Below are 25125 nucleotides of genomic sequence, written 5' to 3'. Positions count from 1 at the left end.
CTGAGCCACAGCTGTGTCCCTGCCTAAGCCGCTCTGCAAGCCCATCCCGTGATACCGCTGATGACAGGATCTCTCCAGCACTGTCTCTGGATGGACGGCTTCCCAGGCAGGCAGGGTAAAAAACCTGGAGGGACCCGAGGCTCTGTGCTGTTCCCAGGTCCTGGTGATGAGTGGTGCAGACATGTCCCTGCAGGTACAGTCCTCATCTGTTCTGAATGAGGATCTTTTGCCACTACATGCTGGGAGTTGGGCAGGGAGCTCCTCTCACCCCTCCACACAGGAAGCTGCTGGTAGAACCGTGAGGTGCCCCAGCATGAGGTCTAGCATCTCTAGGGAACACACAGGGTGCACAGAGTGCAACACCCCCTCTCCCTCCCTGTGGCCACTGAGCAAGTCTGCGATGAGCTTTTTCCAAGGGATGGCCTGACAGACAACAGAGAGATGCCCAGCCTGCCCTGTGTGACTTGTCCAGGGATAGTTCCTGGGGTGGGGTAGAGCTGCAGTCACAATGCACTGGCCACGAGTGCATGAAGGAGCAAATAACTCACTGCATGTGGTGTAGATGGGAGTTAGCATCTGTGGTTATCACAGGCAGGTATTAATGATTGTTCAGCATTTAGATGGGGAAGCAGTTGTGGCTGTAGGGCATCTGTTGACAGATGTCGAGTGTTTAATGCTGAGCAAGGTACTCACCTGGCTCGGTGATTCTGGTGGATCCAAGCAGGAGGGATGCAGAGGCTGGGGGAAGGATGCTTTGTGTTTCCCAGGTAGCCCCAGGCCCCTGTCGCAGGACACCCTTGCCCAGTGCCCAGCCTTTCTGCCTTAGCACAACTACTGTGTCTTCCCAAACTGCTTTGGAAAGGGCTGGCCTTCTCTCAGGTGACCAACGTGGCAGTAAACAGGGCGTTGTGAGCCCTGGCTCTGCTGTCCCCTGCTCCCACTGCCACAGGTCAATTGTGAGCGGAGTACCTATCCCAGAACGATGTGGCATGGAAAGCATCGGGATGGGGGTGTCCCGCCTGTCTCCTTCAGACATGCAAGTGGAGCGCTTACAAGGGGTTTTCCGCTCTGTGCACATCGGGAGGGACGGGTAACCCCATCCCCTTCACACCTGACCCCGACCGAGCGCAGAGCTCCCCGCAGGGCTGCAAGTTTGCCTCTCGCCGCGGCCAGTGAGAACAGCAAAGAGGGATGGGGGGCACAAGATGCAGGGGGGACTGTTGGAGCTTCCCGAGGCCGGGGGGGTGGGGGAAAGTGGGGAGTGGGAGCCTGAGTCCGGATGCTGGGTCTGGGTACAGCGAGCGCGTGTGGCGCGGAAAGGGGGGCTCACTGCAGAGCCCACCCAGCCCATTGGCTTGCGAGCGGTGACGGGCAGGCTGCTCCCTCCCTGCTCGCTCGCCTGTGTGGCTGCGAGCAATGTGCGCAAAGTGCCTTTGCATTAGCCGGCGAGTGCCGTAGCTGTGGGCAGAGCTAGGTAGCTCGCTCGCAGAGGTGCTGGGACAACCGAGGTGGCCCTATCCCGCGCCTGGTGGCCCCTTTCAGACCATGGCATGGGCACAGGGGGATCTGACATCCTCGCTCTCCATCGTCATCACCTTGGCTGCCTGCCTCTCCGCCACCACCAGCGAAGGTAGGAACCGGGGTGGTCCTGGAGTGACGGAGCAGTGTTGGGGGGACCCGCGGGATCGCTGTGTCTGTTTGGATGTGTCCACATGGGCTTAGCCCTGCCGGGCTTGGCTTCTCCGTGCTCCCAGGGGAGGGCAGCTCCAGGTTCCTGCCTGCCTGAGTTTGCAGATCCTGGAGCTTTTGCACCAGAGGCAAAACTTCGGAGCTGGTCAGGAGAACCTAATTCTGCAGCAATGCCGGCAGCTCTGCCTCCCTCCCCTGCCCGGGCTCTGCTGCAGCATGCAGGGGTGGCTGCAGAGGGGACTGGGACACTGCCACCGGCTCAGCCGTGGTGATCCCCATCACCGGAGAAGGCAGCAGCGCGGGGCCGTGCGCGTTGGCCAAGCAGTGTGGGCTGTGATGGAGCGAGTGGGTGGGCACAGGAAAGTGTGCAGAGGATGAAGGGAGCTGGAAAGGGCACTCAGGTGGGAAACTTCTCGTGAGAGAAAGGGCTGGAAACTTCTGAAGTGGAAAGCAGGGATGCAGCTGGGGATCCTCTCCCGACATCTTGGTGCCAGCCACGTCAGGCCTGCTCTCTCCACCCGGCCAGCTGCCCTCATCCCTGGCCCTTGTCCGCGTCCCTACTCCGATATCTGAGGCCCTCCTCGGTTTTGGCAGTGCTGCTTCTGCTCCTGCCACCCACCTGCTCGCCTGCCTCCCTCTGCGCTGGCAGTGGTGGCACGGCTGCTTCCCAGGTCTGCTGATCTTCATCGCCAGAGATCTGCCGTTCCCGCTCCCGAGCGTGTCCTTGGCACCGGCAGCAGCATCCTTCCTCCCTTCTGCTGTGCTTGAGAGCCACGACCAGCACGGCACAGCCTCTGCAGCGAGCCCTGGGGCCGGTGTCCCTGCCCCGTGGAGGCGGTGGCATCTCTCCCTTCTCCTGCCCCTGCATCTCTGCCATCCTTCCAGCATGCTGAGGCCCAAGGGCTGCCCCTGCTGCTCCTCGTGCACTTTGCAGCATCCTGCTGGGCTGGGTCCTTGTGCTTACCGCCATCGTCCAACACCCACCAGCATCTTCCTCACTTCTACTCCCAATTTCCAGCTATTTCTGGTCCTAACCCTATTTTCTGCCTGATGTCTGCTTTCTGCCCCTCTTCCTGCTCCTTTTCCCGTCCGCTTTGCTGCCCATGCAGGGGGATGCATTGGGCTCTCATTGCTGTGGATGGGCTGTGAAGGTGCAGAATGGGGCCCCAGTGCCCCCAGCACTCCCAGTCCTTGCCCGGTCTTTGCTGCTGCCCTGTGCCCCGTGCCCTGGGTAGGGAGTGGTGCAGGATTCTGCCCGTGCCGCACCAGCCTCTCAGTGCTGCAGCCCCGCAAAGCCAAACATCCCTGCCTGGACTTGGCGCACCCTGGGCATTGACAAGCGAGGCAAGGGCCTCCTTGCTGTCCTCTACGGAGGAGATCGCTGGATGCTGGGTTGGGTTTTATGGTGTCTGCATGGACAGCCAGGCCCTGGACTGCTGTCTGTCTGTCACCAGCTAGGAAAGACCTGGCTTTCCCACAAGACTTGATGGAAAAGAAAGCTATCCTCAATTACAGCCTTGGTCAGGAGGTTGCACAGGGCTGGGCATGATCCAGGCTCTGGGGCAGACCTAGAGGGCTGGATCTGGATTAGACCAGACAGGAGGTGCTGAGTGGCATCAAGAAAAGGTGTGGGAGCCTGCAGAAAGCCGGCAGTGCTCCATCCACTGCTCTGATGATGCTCATGGCGCCGTGGATCCTGGGGCTCTGCTGTGCCCTGGGATGGGGCAGTCAGTGCCAGCTGGGTCTCTAGCATGAGCAGTGGAGCTGGGATGTGGCTGTGGGCTCTGCCAGTTCCCGTGTCCCCGGCGCTGGGATGGGCTGGGCTGGGAGCAGCGTCCATGCTGGGATCGGCTGTGGTGCTGGTCGCTGAGCACCATGGCATGGGATGGGACTGGAAGTGTGGGAGATGCCGCAGAGGACAGCCTGGCCCTGGTGCGTGCCACACTCCAGTTGTGCCAGGCTTGGCTGCCCCATTCTCAGAGCGTGTGGTGAGTGCGGGCACGGTGTGAGGGTGTAGCCCTGTTGCCCGTCACCTCTGCCTGCTCCCACAGCCTCTCTGTGCCCTGCATTTCTGGCCGTGCTCCCGAGCAAACCCAGTGCTGGTTTGGGAACTGCAGGGTAGAAAATTACAACCGCAAAGCAAATTTCAGGCCGGGATGAGCTACACTCTGCCTGCATGTATTGGGAGGCAATTGGTGTATAAAAACATGTATTAACCAAAAACCAGATTCAATCCTAGGTTTTTTCTTTCCAAGAGCTCTCAGTGCCTTTCTCCTTCCTGAAATATTTGTTCCGAGGAGTTTTAAGCTTACATTTTTTATTCCTTTCAGTCTTGTGTGCAGGGGTACCCGAGAAATAGGAGGAAAAGGGATTCGCCATTCCGTGGGAAATCCCCCATTTCAGCACGGCAGCCATTGCGAAATGCATTGAAAGCCAAAACTCAGATTTTTTTTTAGAGGGGTAAAAATTTGCAAGATGTGGAAGATTTTTATTTGGAGCACTGAAAAAAGAATTGTCTGAAATTATTAAATTGCTTTAGAGCAGGGAGGTAGAAAAGTTATTTTCAATAATATGAAGTATGAGAGACTAAAATATTTACACTATTGCACTCTGAGTTGCATAGGTGAAAATATTAAAGCTGGTATTTTATATTATAGCGCGAATTGAAGTTCAATAATAAAATATGAAATATCTTTGTTATATTGAAAGAAAATTAGATGAGCAGAAATTACCCCATTTGGGGCTCAGGTGGAGGGTAACAAAATTGTATTTTCTGCCCAAAAACGGCACTTCAAATGCTGCTGCTGGGGGTCTGCTCCATCCCGGGTGATGCCCCCAGCTCAGCTCTGCCCTCCGTCCATGAGATGGGTGACCTTCCTCCCCATCACAGCATGGACCCCATGACCCACAGGTGAGCTTGGGGGTGTCCTTGTGGCGACCTTGTGAAGCAGGGAAGGGGGATTTGGGGCCATCTCCCCCAGCATTTTGGGACATGTCGGGCTGGCTGAGGCAAACAGCAGGTGATGGGGATGGGGTGATGTACAGGGGAGGATGCAGAGCTGATGAGGGGATCCTCATCTTTTCCTCGTACCATGGTGATGGGCTTTTGTTCCTCCACTCAACAGGGATGGGGTGCGGGAAAGCACCAGGTTCCCTAGGAAAACCCAGCCGCTTGCTGCGCTGCTGAAACAGGGGCCACAGGGAGGGTTCATGGGGGTCTCTCCTGCTAATCTCTCATCGTAATCTCATTAATTGCCCCTCTGCTCAAACAGAAAAAAAGGTAAAAACTCATCTGCATGTTTATTCAACCCTTCTTTCCTACTCCTCTGCAGCAATGCCGAAGTCGGGGCTGCAGGAAAAGCAAGGCACTGAAAGGGAGAGGAAATCGCCTTTTCCGTTTTAAAAAGGCTGTGGGGATATGTGTTCCTCTGTAAGGGTAGGAAACGAGCGTTTAGGCATATGGACTTCTGGTGATGGGGGATGGAGAAGCATTGGTTTGAAACAGGGAGCTGATTTAGGCTACATTGGTGAAAAAAGAATGGGAGGGTGTTTAATTTTTTTATTACTCCCAAAATGCTGAAATAAAGCAAATATTTGCATAATTTTAGGTGGGTTTATGGGGGTATGTTTCTGGTGCCATCTTCATTTCCATCTCTCTTATATTAGTAACATATAAAACTTCTGGAAAATCAACCTCCAAAATTTGCAGAAAAATAACACACCAGTGCACAATACACACCTACTTTGACAGGTTTTTTCATTCTCCTTGAATTCTTGTTTCCTGAAATTGCAAGGAGTTGTTTCCAGTGACAATAAATGAGCACCCATTTTGGTGATGGTGGAAATGGATCTGATGAAGCCAAATTTAAGTACAACTGAAAACCCGATGAATTGCTACAGTGAGGAAAGAATTCCTTATTTTTTCAATTGCTGAAAGATGGTTAGCAAAATATTTTACTCAAAAAACCCCCAACAACCCAGCAGTGAACCCCAGGCCCCAAAGATGCTCAGGAAGGGCAGAAGCTCATCCCACACATCCCGGCATCGGTGCTGGGTCCTGGCGGCAGTACTTGGGGGAGCACCGGTTTCATGGAGACGTCCCCACACCTCTGCTCTTTGTTCTGGTCGGGTCCTGTGTTCTGCCTGTCCCTGCTGGCCTCACTGGCAGTCTTCGGTGCTGCCTTTATCTCCAGGGGCACATCCATTCATATGATAACTCTATTCATACCCTGACAGTTTTTGATAGTTCATTCTCCTAACCCAGCCTCTTTGCCTGGCCAACACTCAAAATGATTCCTCTGTCACAGAGGCAATTAACCCCTTCAGCCCTACCAGTTCCAAAGTGCATGGTGGAATCAGGCACTTGTATTTCCTTCAAAATGAAACAAAACCCTCCTGTCCTGCCCATGTCGATGCGCGATACTCGGTGTCATAAACAACCATGTAAAGGATGTAACTCCTTAATGGATCAGATCCAGGCACACCAATAAAGCCTAATGAAGTGTGTTTGGCCCAGGGATAGTGTCCAGAAAGGTTTTCACTGTTTATCTGAAGACATCGACAAAGGCACCGCTGCTTTTAATAATCCCTTCCAAGGGCTCATCAGCTCCAGCCTTTAAAAATCGGCCTCCTCTTTCCCTAATACAAATTTCCCTGGCTTCACCTTCCAGCCATTTGTTCTTGTTAGACTTTTCCTGCAGGATTAAAGAGTCCATATTTTTCGGCTGTGGAAGTGCTAAACTCAACCTGGGCACCTCGCAACCCTTGTGGGCACGAGCAGATTGGGCTCTGCAGGTTCCCTTCTGTGATTTTCCTTTACCTCCAGCCCTGGTTATCATGCTTGTGCCTGTGCTATCTTCTGCTCTATGTCCAATTTCTCATATTTAAAATGTTTATTTAATCACATTAGTGAGTGGCAACAGTGCTGGCTGCAGCTGGATAGATGAGTTCCATTCCAGCTCCATCCCAGCACCAAGTTCCTGGGTCTTTCCTTGGATGAAATACCTTCTGTGTTATGCACCTTCCGTGCAATTTTTAAGGACTTCCGTGATATTTAATTACCAGTGGTATGAGATATTCAGGCTGTCCCCTCAAATGCAGTTAGTATTGGTATTTTTGTCTGTGAAAATGTTTCATTTTAGAAAGCTATTTTTAAGAGAGCAAAGGCAAAAGCCTTTAAAAGAAATTATCTTGCATTAAAAATGTCACCGGGGTACAAACAGCTCAGCATGGTTTAGGGTGGCCAACTGGTGTGAGAGCAAAAACGTCCTAAGAGAAATTAGGGAAAAATCATACGACAGCCTGAAAAGCTGCCATGCAAAGCCCCTCCAGATAATCCAGATAAGCGAGCACATTTGCAAAACCCACATTTCCCTAGTGAGGATTCCAGAGAGGATAACACTCAAAGCTTTGCCAGGACTGCTGGGATGCAGGGATTGGTGGGAAGGGCAGGGTGGCATTTTCAGGGTGCTGCAAGGTTTGCCCTGGCTCTGATACAGGCATAGATCTCCAGTGGCAGGTCTGCCTGAGTCACTGTGGGTGGCATGGAAAGTGGCAGTTTGGGGTAAGAAATCTTCCAAATCCCAAACAGGCAGGAGATAACAGAGTGGGCACGCAGCTTACATGTAGGGAGTGACATACTCTGGGAAAAGGACTTGGGACAGTGTTAGCAGCTTACCTGGCACGAGCTTCAATGTCCAAAAAATGCAGCAGAGGTTGGAAACCTCGGTGGCTAAAGCTGAAAATACATTTGTGTCTATTTTATTATACCCAACAGATGTGAGAAAAGAGAAGAGGGAGTCAGGACTGGTGTGAGGACACTGGGACAAACCCCTCTGGACACAGCTCCCATTTCTTGGAGTCTGTACCACAGAAGTGTTGCTGACTGCAAGCAGAAGACATTTATTTTGTGTTAGAAAACTCCTGTGTCATTTTTAAAGGCTGTCATGATATTGCATTACTGGTACCATGAGGTGTTTAGGCTGTCCCTGTACCTGGACTGCAGCTCAGCGGGAAGTGGGAAGTCCCGGTTCGGGTGCGGGCCCATTACCTGTTCCTCAAGCTTCTGGCTTTGGGGACAGTGGTCAGGGATGCCAGGAGCTGCCCTTTGGTGGTGTGGGGGTTGAATGGATCAGTTCTCACAGGGCTTTAGCCAGATGACATGTCAAGGAGTGGCTGTGCCAGGCATGAGCTCCTCTCTGCTGATGGACAGGGCCGTGTCATTGTGCCGTCCCTCAGGCTGGGGACATTGTGGTGGAAAAACTCATGTGACTCCCAGATGGCCAAATCCAGACCTGGGGGCACCAGTTGTGCCTTCTCCAGGGCCACAGGGACCCCGGGGCACCTTCCCCAGCCTCGCCACAGTCTTGCTTCTTCCCCTGCTCACATTGGATTGGTTTCCATGGAATTTCTTGCCTCCCTGACCTTTCCAATCCCCCATCCCCAGAGCCTTCCCACCTCCTTCTCTGGCTTCTGTCCTGAATTACAACAAGCCCAGTCACCCCTAGAGCCTGAAACAGTTCCTTTCCCACAGGCTCTGGGACCAGGCACATGGAAGTGTGGGCTCACCCTCACTCTGAGCCCTGTCCAGCCCCACACACCCGTGCTCGAGCCCTGGCACAGCCCGGGGGTTTCTGACATTTCCAGTTTCAGCTTGCACTGGAACCAGTGGGTGCCACAGTGCGGGGCTGCACACCTGTACTGGGGATGGGTGCACACCAGTACCGTAACACCCTGCCTAGTGGTGGGTAGCATGTTTAATTTGGGTCTCCTACACCAGCCTGCCCGGTTCTCCCTGTCTGTCCCACTGCACACAAGCACTGGGAGTCTCAAAGCAAGCAGGAAACATGACCATTTTACATCTCTATTTTCTCACCTGTAGTTTTGAGAGGGAACAGCTTTTTGTTGTTTGGCTTTTGATGTGCTTTTTTTTTTTCTGGGAAGAAAAAACCTGCCCTATAATTTCAAGGTTTTTAGCCTTAGAAATACTTTATTCAGGGTGTTCTGTTTTGTTTTGTTTTGTTTCGTTTCATTTTTTGCATTATTTCACAACACGTCAGTCCTACCACAGGTTATCCTCTTGCGCTGCACATTATCTTACATATCATGCAGGGGCTGGAAGGATCAGGTTGATAATTTTATTTTTAAAACCTGAACTGAGGCTTTTTGTTAGCACTGATTGAACAAACAAGCTTTCTTCCTACATCAAAGTATCTCCTGCTCTGGGTGTAGTGAAAAGGGGTGACCCTCTGGGCAGTCCTTATGGGCATTGCCGCTCCTGATGCATTACAAAATGATATAAAATTAAATACAGAAGGTTCACAGCAACAATCTGGAGGTCTGAGAAGAAATCCTGAAGTGGGAATTAGGGCACAGCCAAAAAGCAGCACTGCTTTAGTTTGAAAATGTTTCTTTTTAGCTTGGTTTTTTTGGTTGGTTTTTTTTTTTTTTTTTTTGGTTGTTTTTTTTTGTTGGTTGGTTGGGATTTTTCTTCTCTTTATTTTTTTTCCCCTTTTTTGGGTATTGGTTTTTTTGTTTTGTTTTCCAGCCTGATTCTGTCACTTCCAGACGTGTGGAAATCCAAAATTCCTGCCAGATTTGATGATATTTTCTGGATTTACCCGCAGTGCTTTTCTAAACTCCTTCTCTGGGCAGCCGAGGCTGGCGAGTGTCGAGGGGAGCCCCATCCCTGCTGTGTCCTTAGTATGTGCAGCCTTGGGGATGAGCAGCTGCTGGACAAATCCTGGCTGGATCTGGCTGCTGGTCTGGCAGAGCAGCACCCCACTGCTGACCCGGATCCGTGGGGAACATCCCTGCACACAGCTCCCGACCGGGGAGAGCTGACCTACCCTCCAGGCGTGCTGCTCCTCCCTCCCAAGCCCCAACGGTTGGCCTCGTGTGTTGGGGAATAAATGGCTATTTTTCATTCCTTAAGGATAAATATTGTCCCAGGGATCAGGATGCTGAAAGCGAAGCTTCCCATCCTGTCCCCTCACCATGTTCCAAGGCCAGTAAGACACAACTTTGTGTCTCAGCTTTGCATCCCGAGTTGGAAAGGTCACAGCTGCCTATTCAGCCGGCCCTTGGATTAAACGGTGAGACACAAATAGCTGACCCACCCCAGCCCCACCTGCCCCTTCAAAGTTCTGCGCCAGATGATGGGAAATGAATGCCACTGGCTCTTGTTCCCCTCCTCTCAGGGAGCCTCTTGCTGCCCCTTTCTCAGACTCTCTTCCCACTGTGGATAACCCTCCCTGTGTCATTCCCCCATGAAGAGGGGCTGGGGCTGTGGGGACGGTGTGGGGTGTGCAGACCTGCTGGGGTTGTGGAGCTGAGCCTGCTGGTCTTTGGGTAGTGGGGAGCAGCCAAACTGCGCTGACAAGAGTTTAATTATCGATGCAAAAGGCGTTGTTGCATGGGGGGGAGCCTTGCTGTGAATCTTGGGAGGCCTTTGAAGTTCTGATGGAGAGGAACTGAAGCCCAAGGGAACGGGGCTGCTCCCACTGACCCTTCCTCCCCATGCTTGCGCTACAAAGCCCCTGCCTAAGAGGGAGATGGTGGAGTAATTAGAGGGAGGACCGCAGTGGGTTAACAATTAGTGAGGGTGCTCAGAGCCCTCTTTGGTCCCCCACTGCTCTTCCAGAGGCTGGGGCTCAGCACATCCACCAGTGTGTCACCCCCAGTCTTGTTCCACCACCCCACCATGAACCCAGGGTGGGCTGAGGATGCACAGGCTCCCCTAAATACCGTGAGTCCATTCCTGAGCCCGGGATGCTTGGATGTGAGACCGCAAGGTGCCCACACACCTGTTTATAGGGATGCAATACATCCCTGCAGAGCTGTGGCCACCAGTGCACGAGTTGGGAAGGGTATCTAAGTACTCAGTCTTTATAGATGATATAGATATAGATACAGATACAGATACAGATATAGATATAGATATAGATACAGATACAGATATAGATAGAGATATAGATATAGATATACATGTACACGATACAGAGACAGATACTGATATAAATATATATATAAGAGATATATAGACACAGATATAGATAGATGGCAAGAGATATGTGGTCCCAAGAAAAACACACATCCTCTGGATGTTAGTCCCAGTCTCAGCTGCCTCACTCTTCCCAAGCAGGGTTTAGAATTTGGTAGATCTGGGTATGGAAATGGATACAGATATAGATCCAAAAACAGAGATATAGGTATAAATACAATATACACAAACATCATATACTGATTCACACACTGACTCCTGCCTAGTCTGCATCTATGAGGCTGCAATGTGCAATACTCATGCGCCATTACACGATACAACTTTATGCAGCAAGAGGGTCTGCCTTATGTGAGGCTCCGTCTGCAGACCCCAGTTGTGCCGGGAAGCGACCTGCTTGCTCCTAGGTGCTTCCATTTGAACAGGCAATCAAGCTTGACAGCTTTTCCACCAGGGTGAGAATTTCCCCTGACACCTCCTGGTGTTTTGGCTCAATACGCCGAGTCAAGGCCAAGGCACAGAATAGGGAAACGACAAAATGGTGCTAAGGAAAACAAAATGGAGCTTGCGGTTTGAGACTGATACATGCAGACAGTCCATAACATCAAACAGAATCACCCAACTGTAGGAGAGAGGTCTCCCAAACCGGCACATTTTCTGAAAAAATATTTCAGCTGAAAGGGGTCCTTTGTGGTGGTCTTGCTCACCCTGCGTCATCGAGGGCGGGCTCTGAGCATCACCCCCGGAGAAGCAGCACAGCCGCGCGCTCACCTGCATGGGGCTGGACAGGCACTTGTCGCATGAGGTGTGGCGGGTTCCCTTCGGAGCTGGGCTGTAACCTGGGCTGTAACTGCTTGGGTTTTGGGAGAGCGTTGGTGTCCCCGTATCCGAGCATGTCACAGTGCTGCTGGATGGACACTGGGATCCACAGGCGTGTGTGCTATCCCATGAGTTAACGGGAGCTCTCAGACGCGCAATGCCTTTGTGTTTGTGCAGTGCCCACTGTGTGGCCTTAGAACGCAGGGCTCTCTGCACTTGGCTGAATTGAGGGAATAAAAGAAATAACTTATCCCTCTTCCTGCAAAGAGGAATCTGACCATGGGTGGGATGCAGGGATGCAAGCTGGCGTAGGTTGTCTTGGAACCAAAGCAACCGAAAGGAGATGGCTCCTTCAAGTCGTCATGACATTTCTGTGAGACTGGGTGATGACCACATGGTCAGCGTGGTGAGATGGGGTGTAGCAAGCTGATTCCAGGTCCCACACACTGTTGGCAGACAAGTCTGGGCTACACCCTCTATTTGCTCTCAGCATCATTCCTCACAACACGATGCTCCCGCTGGACCCCAGTCCATGCAGGCTCCTCCTGCTGCCTGCAGAGCAGTGTGAGGCAGCCACATCCATTGCTGAGCATCCCAGCGTGGGAAAGAGGGTGCAGAGACCACGGTGGGGGGGAGAGAGGGTCTGCGAAAGCTGTCCCCTCCCTGCAACCTGCCTGCTGAGGGTCACCGGGACTGTGCTCCTGCACTGTGAGCAGGGAAACTCCCAAGCCTGGGCTCCTGCTGGGCGAATTACCCAGGGAAAATAGGCAGAAAATCTTCAGATTAACAATAACAAATAAAAATGGATTTGAGATCTCCGAGGTAATTACTCTGTGCTGAGGGCAAGGGGCCTCTTCAGCAGTGGGAGCAGCGCCATGCAGGGAGTGGAGGGGCTTGGCCTGATGTTGGGCCAATGGAACCACACAAGAAACCCTGGAAATTCTTTCAAATTGTTCTGCTAACATTAATAAATGCCTCAAAAGCTCCTAATCTGCTCTGTCAGGAGCATGACGTCCGGGTGTTTCACAGCCAGCTCACGTCTCTGCTCCTCTCTCCCCCCCCTCCTTTCCTGCCTGGTAATAGTAAATGAAAGTGGCACCCGTTCCTCGGGCTACAGGGACCAGCCTCATGCTGAGCCCAGTCTATGCCAGGACTGGAGCCGCTGTCCTGATATGCCCTGTCCCTGCTATGACAAGCTGGTCCTGGCAACAAGACCACTGTCCCTCCGAAGCCCAGGGACCAGCCCAGCCCTGGTGCTGCAGAGGGATGCTGACAAAGTGCCTCCAGTCCAGTTTAGTGCTCCTCAAGGGTGAGGAAAGGCAGCAGGCAAGGATGAAGCCTCTGGAGGCATTGACCTCACTGGGTGGCCTCAGGAGAAAGGGAATGGGGAAAGCTGGAGGCACTGGGGGTCCCTGTGGGAGCCTGGTGCTCTTGAGGTTGAGGCATTGAGGTGCTGGTGCCCCCTGCACTCATTCCCAGGATCAGGGTGCCTTGCTGTCACCCTCCCCCAAGCCTCCATCCCCCTGGATCTGCACCATGGAGCTGGGGCTTGGGCTCCTTCCCCAGGTGCTGAGCAAGTCGGGGTTATCAGGCAGGGCAAGGCTCTCCTCTGCCTGCTGCTGCAGGATCTGGGCGTGGGGCGCAGATGGCTCAGAGGCAGCAGTGCCATGGCATCCTGCTTTCCTCCACTGCTGCCACTGCACAGGTTTCCACAGGAAGCTCCTGAGCACATTGGAAAGCATCCTCGCCTCTCCCCCCACACAATCTGCTCCCCTCTTCCTGCAGTTTGCCTTTGTCTCCTCTTTAAGCTGGGCTCCTGGTGGTGGCAGGGATTTGGAGGGGTTGGCTTTGATGGACTTTTCCAGTGGGGTGTCAGCCAGGACCATGGGGAGTCTCTTTGTGCTGGAGCTGGGCACTGCAGTGTGCAATTACAGCAGCTGCTGGAGTGCAGGCTTCAAACCAGTGATGCTGGGAGGGAGCTGAGCCTAAAGGGCTTCCAGAGGAGAAGTGTCCAGTTGAGGAATGATGTTCCAGTTGCACCAGGCCCAAGGTGGGACTGGTGGACACCCTGGTGCTGGGAGTTTGTTTCCACAGCCCTTCCTTGCTTTGCATTCCCTCCAACCGGCTGTTTGCAGCCTCCTCCAAAAGGTCACACTGCTCTCAGTGCTTGGGCCAGAACTCAACTCTACCCTGAACCACCAGCTCTGGGGAGCATCGCTTGTTGCCATCCCAAACTCAATACCTGCCTCATATCCAGCCAGGCAGTCCCTGGTGAAAGATTGATGGGGGGGGGGGGGGCATTTTCAGGGAAGTGGCCTGTGAGGAGGGCTTCTTCATGGTGGCTCTGTTCCTCACCCCTTGGGGATGGGGACAAAGCTTTCTAACACAGCTTTTGCTCCTGTGTTTTCCAGTGAACTTGCTAGACACGTCAACAATCCCGGGAGACTGGGGCTGGATGACTTATCCCTCACACGGGGTGAGTATGAAGTGACTGTTGGCACTGAGGGACCCCAGTGGGATGGGTCACCATGGGTCGCTGTGGCAGGGATCAGGGGATGGATAGGGAGTGGACATCTCAGCCCCAAGTCAGTGCTGATGAGACAAACAGACCATGTCTGTTGGGAAAATGCCAGCCTGACAGCTGTTTTGGAAATGCCATTTAACCTTCCACATCCCCTGCTAGGGACCAGGTTTTCACCAGGTCTGGTGTGGGGGGACTCAAGAGCTGGGACGTGCTAAGAAGCGTCTCATTCCTCACTGCACCAGGTGAGCATCAGGGGGAACAGCCCCAAATGACCACGGAGCTCCCAACAACCTGTAATCCGAGGAGTTTCTGTGGGAACTGGGCAAGAGTGGCAGGGGAGCCTCCCCTGTGGAGGGGAGGGAAAGGGGATGCAAACTCACAGCCCTGCGGCATGTCCAGGAGGGATGGTGGGGTGGTGACCCCCATGTGAGCCGGCCATCTCCACTGGCTGGATCCTCTCCACACGTTCCCTTCAGTTGCATTTCCATGCCAGGTTTTCCCCACACAGTAGCTTTTTGGAAATAGTGAGCTTCAGATTCAGGGTGACCTGGCTGGAAGGATTTTGCTCGTTCATTTAGCGAACAGAAACAATCCCATAAATACCCACAGGACCAACTGCAACGCACAGTGGGGCTTTCTGCAGGCACAGAATGTGCAAAATTAGGGTGCCTACCTGGCTGTTGCTGCTGTGTTGATTTTTCATGTCCATTCTTTTTCATCCTCTCTCTGAACTAAACGGTCCTAATCTTTTCAATTCCACCTCCCACAGAAATCTTCCCAGGCCTCTAATAATTTTCATTGATCTGTTGCTTGAGACTTTCAATCCCCACGCTGCTTGAGCAGGAGTGATCAGAACGGTGAATTCATAATAATACCAATGATCAGATTTCTATCAGACTTTATCATATATGTAAATATATGAAATCGTTAACTCAGCTCTAATTTTAGCAGTTAGTTGTTGCAATGATGAGTATCCTGGGAATGCAAGAGATTGAGAGGTACAAGGTCAGAGGGGACCGCGGAACTAATGTGATGTGATCTCCTGCATAAATACGGGCCTTCAGACCTGTCAATTCATTCACATCTCAGAGCAGCCCAGCTTTGAGGAAAAAACATCCTTGGCTGCAAAATTGCTGGTGCTGGTAAATCCTCCAGGTCCTGTGGCGATACTGTTAACGGGCCCCTGTTAAAAACCCATCGAGGGTTTGCCTGGCTCTGGTCTCCAGCCAGGGGACCTTCTTCTGCCTCTGCCTGGCTGAGGCAGATGTTGTCCTCCTCATGGCTGCCCTTGGCTGTCACTACTGTCCTGTCACTACTTAGCTGTCATCTCATCCCAGCCCTACTGCCAAATCCTGGCATCCTGGAGGGGTCTGACACACATTCAGGGAATCAGGGACCAGGGCTTCCTCTGCTCTCCTGCAAGGGAGAATGTTTCTGGGATTTTCTGGGAGTCAGGGCTGTTTTCCATTGTCCACATCCAGTGTTCTGTCCTTCATCCCTCCCTAGGCAATTCCTCCCCATAGTCAGACCATCCACAGACTGCCCAAGACTCTCCTTCTGGATGACCGCATGCCCAGGCCCTTGCTCCCTGTCAGGAACGCAGGCGGGATCACCTCATCACTGAGGTGACTTGGGTGACGATGAATCCACCTGAGCCGGCTGTGCTGGGCAGGGCCTTGCACTCCCAAAGCAGACAAAGGATTGAGCCTACAGGAGCCTCAATCTCAGCACATCAGGGACTTCCATGGCCAGCTAAGGTGCAGCACCCTGTACTGGACATTCACAAATCCAGGGATGAATCCAGAGCCCCAAGCCATTTGGACTGTCAGGTGTGACTGTCAGGTGACCGCGGGGGCTGGGGCCGGCTCTCAGGGCTCTCTGCAGCAGATGCCCAGCAGTCCTTCACCAGCAGCTCTTGAACACTAATACATCTGAATTCTCCATGTTATTAGTGATGTTTATTAAAAATAAATAATAAAATAAATAATATGTATAATAAATTAAATAATACATAATAAATTAAATAAAATTATAAGCAAATTAAATAAAGAGTAAATAATAAATATAATAAAGAATAAAAAGAAATTATAATACTGGATGCCAAAAAAGTAAAAGAAGACCAAAAAGGCTCACAACATAAGGTGCTGTGTAGCACCCAATGCCAGAGCCACCTCTTGGCCATGGTGCTGAGTCCTACAGGACCTCAGTCGTGGGGTAACTCCTCTGTGCACTTACCCTGTGCTTTTGCCCAAATTGTGGCCCTGTTACCAACAGGATGACCACTCACCTGTGTGGAAACTGTCTTGAACACCCTCAACTTTGCATATCTTTTTCCAGCTGGATGTTTCAATGGCTCCTCTAAATGCTTGTCGGGGCCATAGTTCTTCCTCCAGGGCCATTGCATTATATCATTCGGAAAGAGCATCTCATTCCTTTGCCTCTCTGCTGGTCCTTCAGCTCCATGTCCTTTCTGAGTAGTAAATTTGCCCTTGGATCTGCTTGCTGGATCCACCAGGAGGTGGATTAGGGTGCTGGTGTCTCAGGGAAGCTGGGGTAGAATACTCACTCTCAGTGCCAATGGTTTGGCTCTGAGCAGACAGATGCCTCCCGAGCAGCCCCTACAGCGCAGTTCAGGCTCAGGTGGGGGAGATCCGGTGTGATCCCTGCTCTTAGAAAGGGACTCCATTTGCTGGTCACCATCTGTGCCCAGTGCTTTGGGTGTCCCTGGGGCTGTCCCTGCCCACTGCCCTGTGCTGTGGCTTTGGAAGGCCTGGGCTGGGGTTGTATAGAGGCACTGTATTGTGAAGCCAGATTTTCATTGAGGTCCTTTATTTTTGCTGCCATTTTCTTATTTAGATACTCTGCCTGAAAGATTGGTGGCAGTGCTCCCCCATCCCTACTGCCTGCCAGCTGTCCTGCCTGGACCACAGTTGGAGCGTGCACTTGGTGCTGGAGGGTGCAGGATTTCCCCAGAGTGTATCCGCTCCATCCCTGGGCAGACACAGCATCCTCCTGCCAAGCACTGCTGGCTGAAGTCATGTTTGTTTTGCTTTACCCACATCTCCATTCCCCCCAGGGCCACCACATGGGTGACAGTAGGAGGTGGGTTGTTCTGCCTGGGTCTTTTCATGTCTCTAAGCAGCACAGAGCCTTGGCCCCCAGCCTGAGGAGCTTCAGGAGGGGACATGTGTCTGCTAGCTCACTGCCTAGTGCCCTATGGCTTGCTGTTCCAGCACCTGCAGGTCCTGTCACACCTGGGGATCCAGAGGAAAGGCAGCAGCCTCAGAGGCTTCTTCCTCTGACTGGGAGATCCCAGAGCTGCCTGCACAGCCAGGGCAACAGTCCAAAGCATCAGCACTGCAAAACTGGATGGGTACCACTTGCAAAGTCCTGATGTTCTCATCACACCTGTGGGCAAAGTGAACTTGCCTCACTGGAAGGTTGCATCTCTCTCTGGCTTTGCCATGGCCAGCAAGAGCAGAGGAGCCGGAGCTGGGAGCAGTGGGCACGGTGAGGGTCAGCAGTGCCCTGGGCCCTGGGGAGTGTCAGGCCATCAGGGAGCCATGCCTGGCCTGTTTTGACATTTTCTCTTGCCAGACAATTAACTGAGGGGTAATTGGCTGTAATTGCTGCTCAGGGGTTTAATTGCATCCCCCCCCTCACCTCCACCCCAGAGACACGTGCAGGAAGCGGAAGGGTCACCGGGAGCATCCCCGTCCCGCAGGCTGCGGTTCCTCTCAATTATAACTTCAAAGGGCTCCCAGGAGCTTTGCAGCTCACTCCTTTCCCAGAACAATTCCCTTTGCATTGAAAATTAAGTTCTTATCAGTGTGGTCAACCCCTTCCCTTGCCATGCCTCCTGTATCCCAGTTCTCCCCAGCAAAAAGCCCCAGTGCCCCAGTGCCCTTCTCTCCCCTCTGCTTGCTTGGCACGAGAGCTGCTGGATCAGAGGGAGCCTGATCGGCCCCTTTGCAAATTGCCTTTCTACTGACTAATTAAAACACTGATGAGATAAGTCAACATATTATTAATAATTATTGTATCGTCTACTTTGATTTACAAAGTCAAACAGGAAATGATTTTGTTCAGACACAGGGTATCTAAGGAGCTTGAATGATGCCTTGCAAAAGCTAATTAGAATGGGAGCACCTTGAGTGCTGGAGAAAGGCCCCCCATGCTGCTCAAGACCTCCCCATCCGCCCCTACCAGCACCTCCTGTGGTGGCCCCACAGCTTCCCCCGTGCTGCAGGGGCTGGGGTCAGCCCAGAGAGCTGCTGGGCCTTGCCACCCAGGCAGCTGCCCCTGCAGCTATCACAGAGTCATGGAATATCCTGAGCTGGAAGGACTCACAAGGGTTATTGAGTCCAGCTCCTGGCCCTGTACAATCCCCAACAATCCCACCTGGCATGCTTCATGTTGGCTTTGCTGGTGGGCACACCAGGAGATACCTTCAGAGAGGTTTGCAGCTCCCCATCCCTGCCCCTTGGCTCCTCAAAAAGGGATGTATCCTGAGGCCCCTGGGCACAATTGGCCAAGGGTGCTCCTCCTTCTTCCTACAGCACCCAGAGAGAATGCTGTCAGAAAGGCACCAGATCTGCTGGAACTCCCAGCTGAAAGCACAGACGTGCCCACAGGATGGTCTCCCAGCAGTATTTGTGCACCAAGAATGGGGATTCCAGCCCTGGGACTGAGCTATTTCCAGAGCCATGCCTATGCACCAGGGGGCTTTTTTTACCTGGGTCTGGTCCTTCAGCCAACAATGAGTTCATGGCTTGGATAAGCCCCATGTGTCATGGAGCGGGGTCTCCCTTTGCCCCAAGCCCACCCTGTAAAACCCCATCCCCAGTCTGAGCTGTGCTGTGTCCTTGATATTCCACCCCGCTTCAGGTTCATCTCTTCTTCTCAGAGCACCAAGAGATATTGGGGCTCTCCCATGTGCCTAGGCCATGTCTCTGCTCTCCCTCACTTTGATGTCCGTGTTGTATTTCTTGGGTTTCTCTTCCAAGCTGGAGCCTCTACCTGGATTCAGGAATACCAGAAAGTTACAGCTCAAGCTGCGGTGAAATTAATTTTCTTTGGGAAAAAAAAGGTGTAGGAATGGAACATGGGAAAATAAAGATTTAGACTGGTAATTGAGATAAAAGCTCATCTCCCGGTGCTTGTTCAGTAAATGCTGGGTTATTGCTAATTCCCCAGATGCTGGTCACTACCAGGAGTTAATCACCTGCAGTGAAGCTCAGGGTAGTTAACTGCCTGACAAATCCCTCCTTAGCCACAGCAGTGACTGATTTCATGGGGATTATCTCCATTAAGGCCTCCCATCTAATGATTTATAGCTGCAATAACAGCCTTCTCTTTTTTTCCTCTCCCAGTGACAATGGTGCGAGGAGGTGCCATGGCATGCTGGGAAGGAAAGTGCTGGATATCTGTGGCCACAAAAGCTTTGCTATGCCAGGCAGACCTGGCATCCCTCCTGGAAGATGTCTCAGGGCTGGGGACATTCGTTCCTTTGCACTGCAAGGGTGGTGGGAGGCTGATCTGCTGCTCCAGGGGGACACAGTCTCTCCTCAGCTCCTCCTCCTTCTCCTCTGCTGTTCCACACAGGCCCTGGGAGACTTATAAGACCTTACTCAGCTGCCCAGATATCTGGTGTTTGCATCTCTTGCCTTTCATAATCTGGAAAATTTTTTATAACTGGTGTTGACTTTAATTTAAACTATTAGGCAAACTCCTGAATGCAGATGCAATCACATCATCCCCCAGCGTGTGCGCTCACCACGTTAATTATGATGTCCTCATTTCTGTCTCGCTGGGGGATCTTATCACACTGGTGGGGCTGAGCTGAGCTTTGGTTCATAAAACCACTTCAACCCATGAACTGAGAGCCAGCAGTGCCTGGGGTGTGCACGGTGCCTGCGCTCTTGAGCCAGTGGTACCCAGTGTCACAGATGTCCCCTCCTGCCCACAGAACCTGGAACTAAGGTGAAACAGAAAACCCCTCCAGTCACGGGGATTCCTGAAGCAGGTCCTTCCATCCCCCTTCTGGTACCGAGAAGGGCCTACGGGAAGATTGGAGAGGAACTTTTTGCAAGGTTAAGCAGTGATAGAATAAGGGGGAATGGCTTTAAGCTGAAGGAGGGTATATTCAGATTGGATATTGGGAAAAAATTCTTCTCTATGAGAGTGGTGACACCCTGGCACAGGTTGCCCAGAGAAGCTGTGGCTGCCCCATCCCACGCAGTGTCCAAGGCCAGGTTGGACGGGGCTTGGAGCACCCTGGGATGGTGGAAGGTGTCTCTGCCCATGGCAGGGGGTGGAACAAGATGGTCCCTTCCAACCCAAACCATTCTCAGATTCTGTGATCCCAAATGCCCTGCGAGTCCCAGGACCTGGCAGAGCCTATGGGACTTTGGTTGCCTTGTGACACGCTGGGAAGATGAATCTGTGGCATCTGAGCCACGAGCTCAGGTAGCCTGCCTGCCCCATTCTTAGAGCGCTTTCTGTGCAGGCCAAGTGTGGTGTTTTGGGCTGGTCTCAGACTGGGATCCCAAGAGACCCTGGAACAGAACTGACAGTGCAGCTGCTGTGCAAAAAAGCACCAAGAGTGATGGTGCAAATGCAAACTCTTCAAATTCACCCTGGGAGGGGTGGAGGTGTGGCTGATACCGACTGTTGCTGGTGCTTGGAGGTGGGCGTTATCTCCTGCTCTGTCAACGGGGAGGATGCTGCCAGCTCTGGCAGTGCCACAAGCGTTTGGGGACACAGCAGTAGTGAGCTCCATCTCCTCTGCCAAATTTGGGAGAGAAGTGAATGTCTGGAGACCAAAACCAACGAGGTGAGCTGGAGCCAAAGCATCTTGGTGCGCACAGTAACCTCATCTTTCCCTTGCCAGACCCTCGTGGAGAGCCCTGACCCCACAGGCAATGCCGAGGGAAGCTGGCTGTGCATCGTGGGGGACACTCCTGCTCACCCCCACAGCTCTGCCCTCACCCCGTGCGTCTCCTCCTGTGCACAGCTCTGCTTCACTTCCCCCGGGAAACTCGGCAGGGAAAAGACAGGAAACAGATGTTGTGTTAATTTGTGCTCGATTAATTTCGACAGCGACTTCCACCCCTCGGAAGCGCCGCAGCAGCGTGAGCACAAGTGGGGTGCGGGAGCGGGGAGCTCTCTGCTCCGCAGCGCCGGCAGGGGCTGGGCTGTGCCTGGTGCTGCCCACACTGCCCAGCACCTCTGTGCCCCTGACCCAGCGGCAGGACAGTGTCCTGCGTGTCACAGCACCTTCGACAGGCTCGTCCCTGGGCTTGGGAAGCTGAGGGGTGCTGCCCTCATCCCTCCAGCCAAGCACACCCGTAGCCTGGTCCCTTTCCATGTTGTCCACCTGAGCACTGGAGTGCAGGGCATGTTCCCAGTGATCCCAGGACAGACCTGGACGTTTCTGGAATTCAGAAGATAATTTTTTAAAATGCATCACAAGCATTTTTCTTTCCAGGGAGTGGCTTGACTTTGACCCCCTTTGCTAGCATATTCCCCTTAAAATGAGCTTCCATTGTAGTTTGCACCTGCAGCTGCTGCCTTTTCCAGGTTGCTTTAAGCTGCATAGGACAGAGAAGCAGAGTTTTCTCCTAAATGCAGGAGAAAACTGGAGATTCTGGGGAAAACTGAAGATGTACACGAGTGCAGTGACTGCTCTGATCACCCTCACACGAGCAGAAGGCACCACACCACCTCCCCAGGAGCAGCGGGTCGGGGAGGTCAAACGAGGAAGGACATTCCCATCGGAGAGGGGAGAAGGGAGTGGGCTGTCTTACAGGTATCACTGATACCTCCTTCCTGTATCTCTCATGCTCTGGAGGTGTGCTGCCCTCTCCTAGCTGTGCCCTGTCCCTGCACTGCTGGCAGCCACACAGCGAGGCTGGAGGGTGCCTGTCCCAGGGATCCCAGGGATCTGCATCCTTGTCAGCTCCCATGTCACTGGGGTGAGGGCTGAAGGCTCACCCCCTTTGAGCTGAGCATCCTTCTCTTGGGACTGCTGTTGGTTTTGTGTCTAATGAAACCAAGTCACCACTCACATAAGAAAACAACATTTTTGCCCTGTCAGAGCAAGCCTAGAGGTTTATTTTAATGTACTTATAATGCTGCCTGAAAGATTTGTTTTCCTGCTCTTTGCAGCATGGCTGGGGATCTGCTTGGCTCCCCCAACCCCCACAGACAGCTGGGTACACACAGGTTCCAAAGTGGGGGCTGCTCCCTGCCAGCTTCCAGGCAGAGCCAGGACCCCAGGAAGGTGCAGGAGGGGAATGCTGAGGCTGGGGTGAGGACGGTAGTGATGATTTGTAAGGCAGAGGAGCAGGAGTGCCAGTACCTTCCCCAGCTTCTGCAGCACTGCATCTGGGGTTGTCCCTTACAGCTGGACTTGGGCATGGGGGTGGAACTTCAAAGCCTGTTTCTAAGTTTAGGGAAAAGCCAGATGGTTTGAAGTTCTCCTCTGCTCCTCTTCCTCCTCCCCTTCTCTCATAAAAAATCAGGGGTCCCAGACCCGTCCATGGGGGTGTGATCAGAGTATCTGGTTTGAGCAGAAATCTGAGCTGAAGAGGTGGTGGAAAGCCCCCAGTGCAGCGAAAGTCTGTGAGTCCTGGTGAGGCATTTGGTGAGAGTAGAGAGGGAGACGTGAGGCAAGACTGAGCCCCCAGAAGTGTCATGTAGCCCCAAACAGCTGAGTTCTACATGTCCCTCACCTATGGAACTCATATCCAAAATATCACTACTTCTCACTTCTTATCACTTAAACCCACTTAGCATCCCTCCATTGTGTGACACCCATGTCCCTGTCCCTCACCCAGACCACCCTCCATTGCAATCCTGCTTGCTGCAACCTACTTTTGCCAGCATATCCTCCTCAGGCTCACCCTGCAGCCACTGGTATGTGGAATTTTCACCCCTGAGCTGTCAAGCTATGAGCATCCAGGTTCCCAGAACCAGCTGTGATCCAGCCTCTCAGCTGGGTTGGGCACTGTGGGCTCACTCCAAGGAGCCACACTGGCATCACCTTGCAGGGAAGAAGGGACCTCTAAGCCCCCATGGGCCCACATTTCTTGCTGACAGTCCTGTGCTCAGTACATGCTTCCCCTTCACCCTCTGGTATCCACCCTGAAACTCCTCCAGATGGAAAGTGCCCAGTTTAGTTTGTGCGTGGACAGTGCATGAGCCAGAGGAGACCCAGGTGAGCACCACGCAGGTGGTTCCTGCTGCTGCTGCAAATGACAGGCTGAGCACCAAGAAAAGGGACTCACAAACATGACCTGGAGGGTTTGGAGCCCTCCCAAACACATACTGCCCTCACCTTCTGCCAGGACATCAGCAAGTGTTCCCGTTTGCAAGCAGGGCTGCATCTCCCACAGTGCTGCAACCGGGTGTCACTGCCCAAATTGGTGTGGCTAGCGACTGCTCCTCATTTCCCTTTGCCCTGTGGCACCAGTGACCTCCCATCCAGACACAGGAGCAGCGGGGTGGGAGATGGCACACACTCCTGCATGCTCCCTGCTCCCCCAGGGGTTGGGGACATCTGCAGTGACCTGTTTTCTCTGTCCTGCAGTGGGATTCGATCAATGAAATGGATGAGTTTTTCAGCCCCATCCACACCTACCAGGTCTGTAACGTCATGACCCCCAACCAGAACAACTGGCTCCGGACCAACTGGGTCCAGCGGGATGGAGCGCGGCGGGTCTATGCAGAGATCAAATTCACACTGAGGGACTGTAACAGCATGCCAGGTGTGCTGGGCACCTGCAAGGAGACCTTCAACCTCTACTACATGGAGTCTGACCGGGACCTGGGCACCAGCACCCGGGAGAGCCAGTTCCTGAAGATTGACACAATCGCAGCAGATGAGAGCTTCACCAATGTGGACCTGGGTGTGCGGCGCCTGAAGCTGAACACAGAGGTGCGGGGTGTGGGACCGCTGAGCAAGAGGGGGTTCTACCTGGCCTTCCAGGACATAGGTGCCTGCATTGCCATCGTCTCGGTGCGGGTGTACTACAAGAAGTGCCCAGCTACAGTGAGGAACTTGGCATCCTTCTCCGAGGCTGTGACTGGGGCAGATTCGTCCTCCTTGGTGGAAGTGCGGGGAGAATGCGTGGGCCATTCAGAGGAGAGGGACACCCCCAAAATGTACTGCAGTGCCGAGGGAGAGTGGTTGGTGCCCATCGGGAAGTGCGTGTGCAGTGCTGGCTATGAAGAGCAGCGGGATTCCTGCATGGGTGAGTCCTTACTTCTTGCCTGCAGTGCCTCCAAGGGGGAGGGGTGGCTGCAAGGGGCTCTTGCCTCTTTGTGGAAGGGCTGAGGACAGAAGCCTGCTCACAGAAGCTGGGACAGCCAGTCTCTGTGGAGGCTGTCCATGCCTTTGCTAGCTGGCTTCATGCTTCCAAAATGTGTGGCTGGTACCACTGCCAAACTCCCTGGGGATTCCTGTGGCTCTGACAGGTCCTGGTGCACAGGGCATGGCTTTGGGATGGGGACTGGCTGGCATCAGGACAGGCGCTGCTCTGGCTCCATCTTTCCCTACCATGGATCACTGGCCCAGACATCCCAGCTCAGTGCCCCCAGCAGCTCTGCCTGGTGCTGAGATCTCTGGTGTGCTCCAGCAAGGCACTACTTGCCCTCACCGAAACACCCACTGCTGGCAGGGGCTTAAAAGAGAGGAAAGAAAAAGGAGAACACTGAGCTTTCATGGAACAAGGTCATTGCGTCCATGCCTCACCTCCCGGGGCTGCTGCAGAGCCCCTTGTCCGCGGGTGTGGGGAGCCTTCCCAGGGGCCCTCAGTGCTGCTGGGCAGCTTCGAGCTGCCAACTGAACAAACTGTGATAAGGAAGTGGGGTGACCAGCAGCAGGCACAGGGATGTGTGTGTACAGAGCACAGGCTCCCCGGGAGAGCCCTCCACACAGATTTGTTTGCTCTCTGTTTCTTCATGGGACATGGTGAGGGGGAGCAGCACAAATACGAGTGCGGGGCCTTTGTTTGAGTTTCGTCAAGTGAGGAAACATCAAGTGGAGCATTTGTCTTAGGGAGACTTGACTCAAGGTTAGGATGTCCGACAC

At 53.1% G+C, this 25125-nt stretch overlaps 1 protein-coding gene across 1 annotated transcript in view; it reads left to right on the top strand.

Annotated features, from left to right (window-relative positions):
- Positions 1-1412: 1412 nt before the first annotated feature.
- EPHA8 (EPH receptor A8) overlaps positions 1413-25125 on the top strand; it is a 53094-nt gene continuing 29381 nt past the window's right edge. Inside the window, exons 1-3 of the mRNA XM_039564101.1 lie at positions 1413-1630; positions 13918-13982; positions 23623-24286. Coding sequence (XP_039420035.1) covers positions 1546-1630; positions 13918-13982; positions 23623-24286 — 814 coding nt within the window. The 5' untranslated portion in view covers positions 1413-1545. The remainder of the gene's footprint in view (positions 1631-13917; positions 13983-23622; positions 24287-25125) is intronic.

This window comes from Corvus cornix, chromosome 21 (assembly GCF_000738735.6).
Source record: "Corvus cornix cornix isolate S_Up_H32 chromosome 21, ASM73873v5, whole genome shotgun sequence".
Taxonomy (NCBI): Eukaryota; Metazoa; Chordata; class Aves; order Passeriformes; family Corvidae; genus Corvus; species Corvus cornix.
Note: the sequence above shows the minus strand (reverse complement) of the source record. Positions and strands in the feature narration are given on the sequence as shown.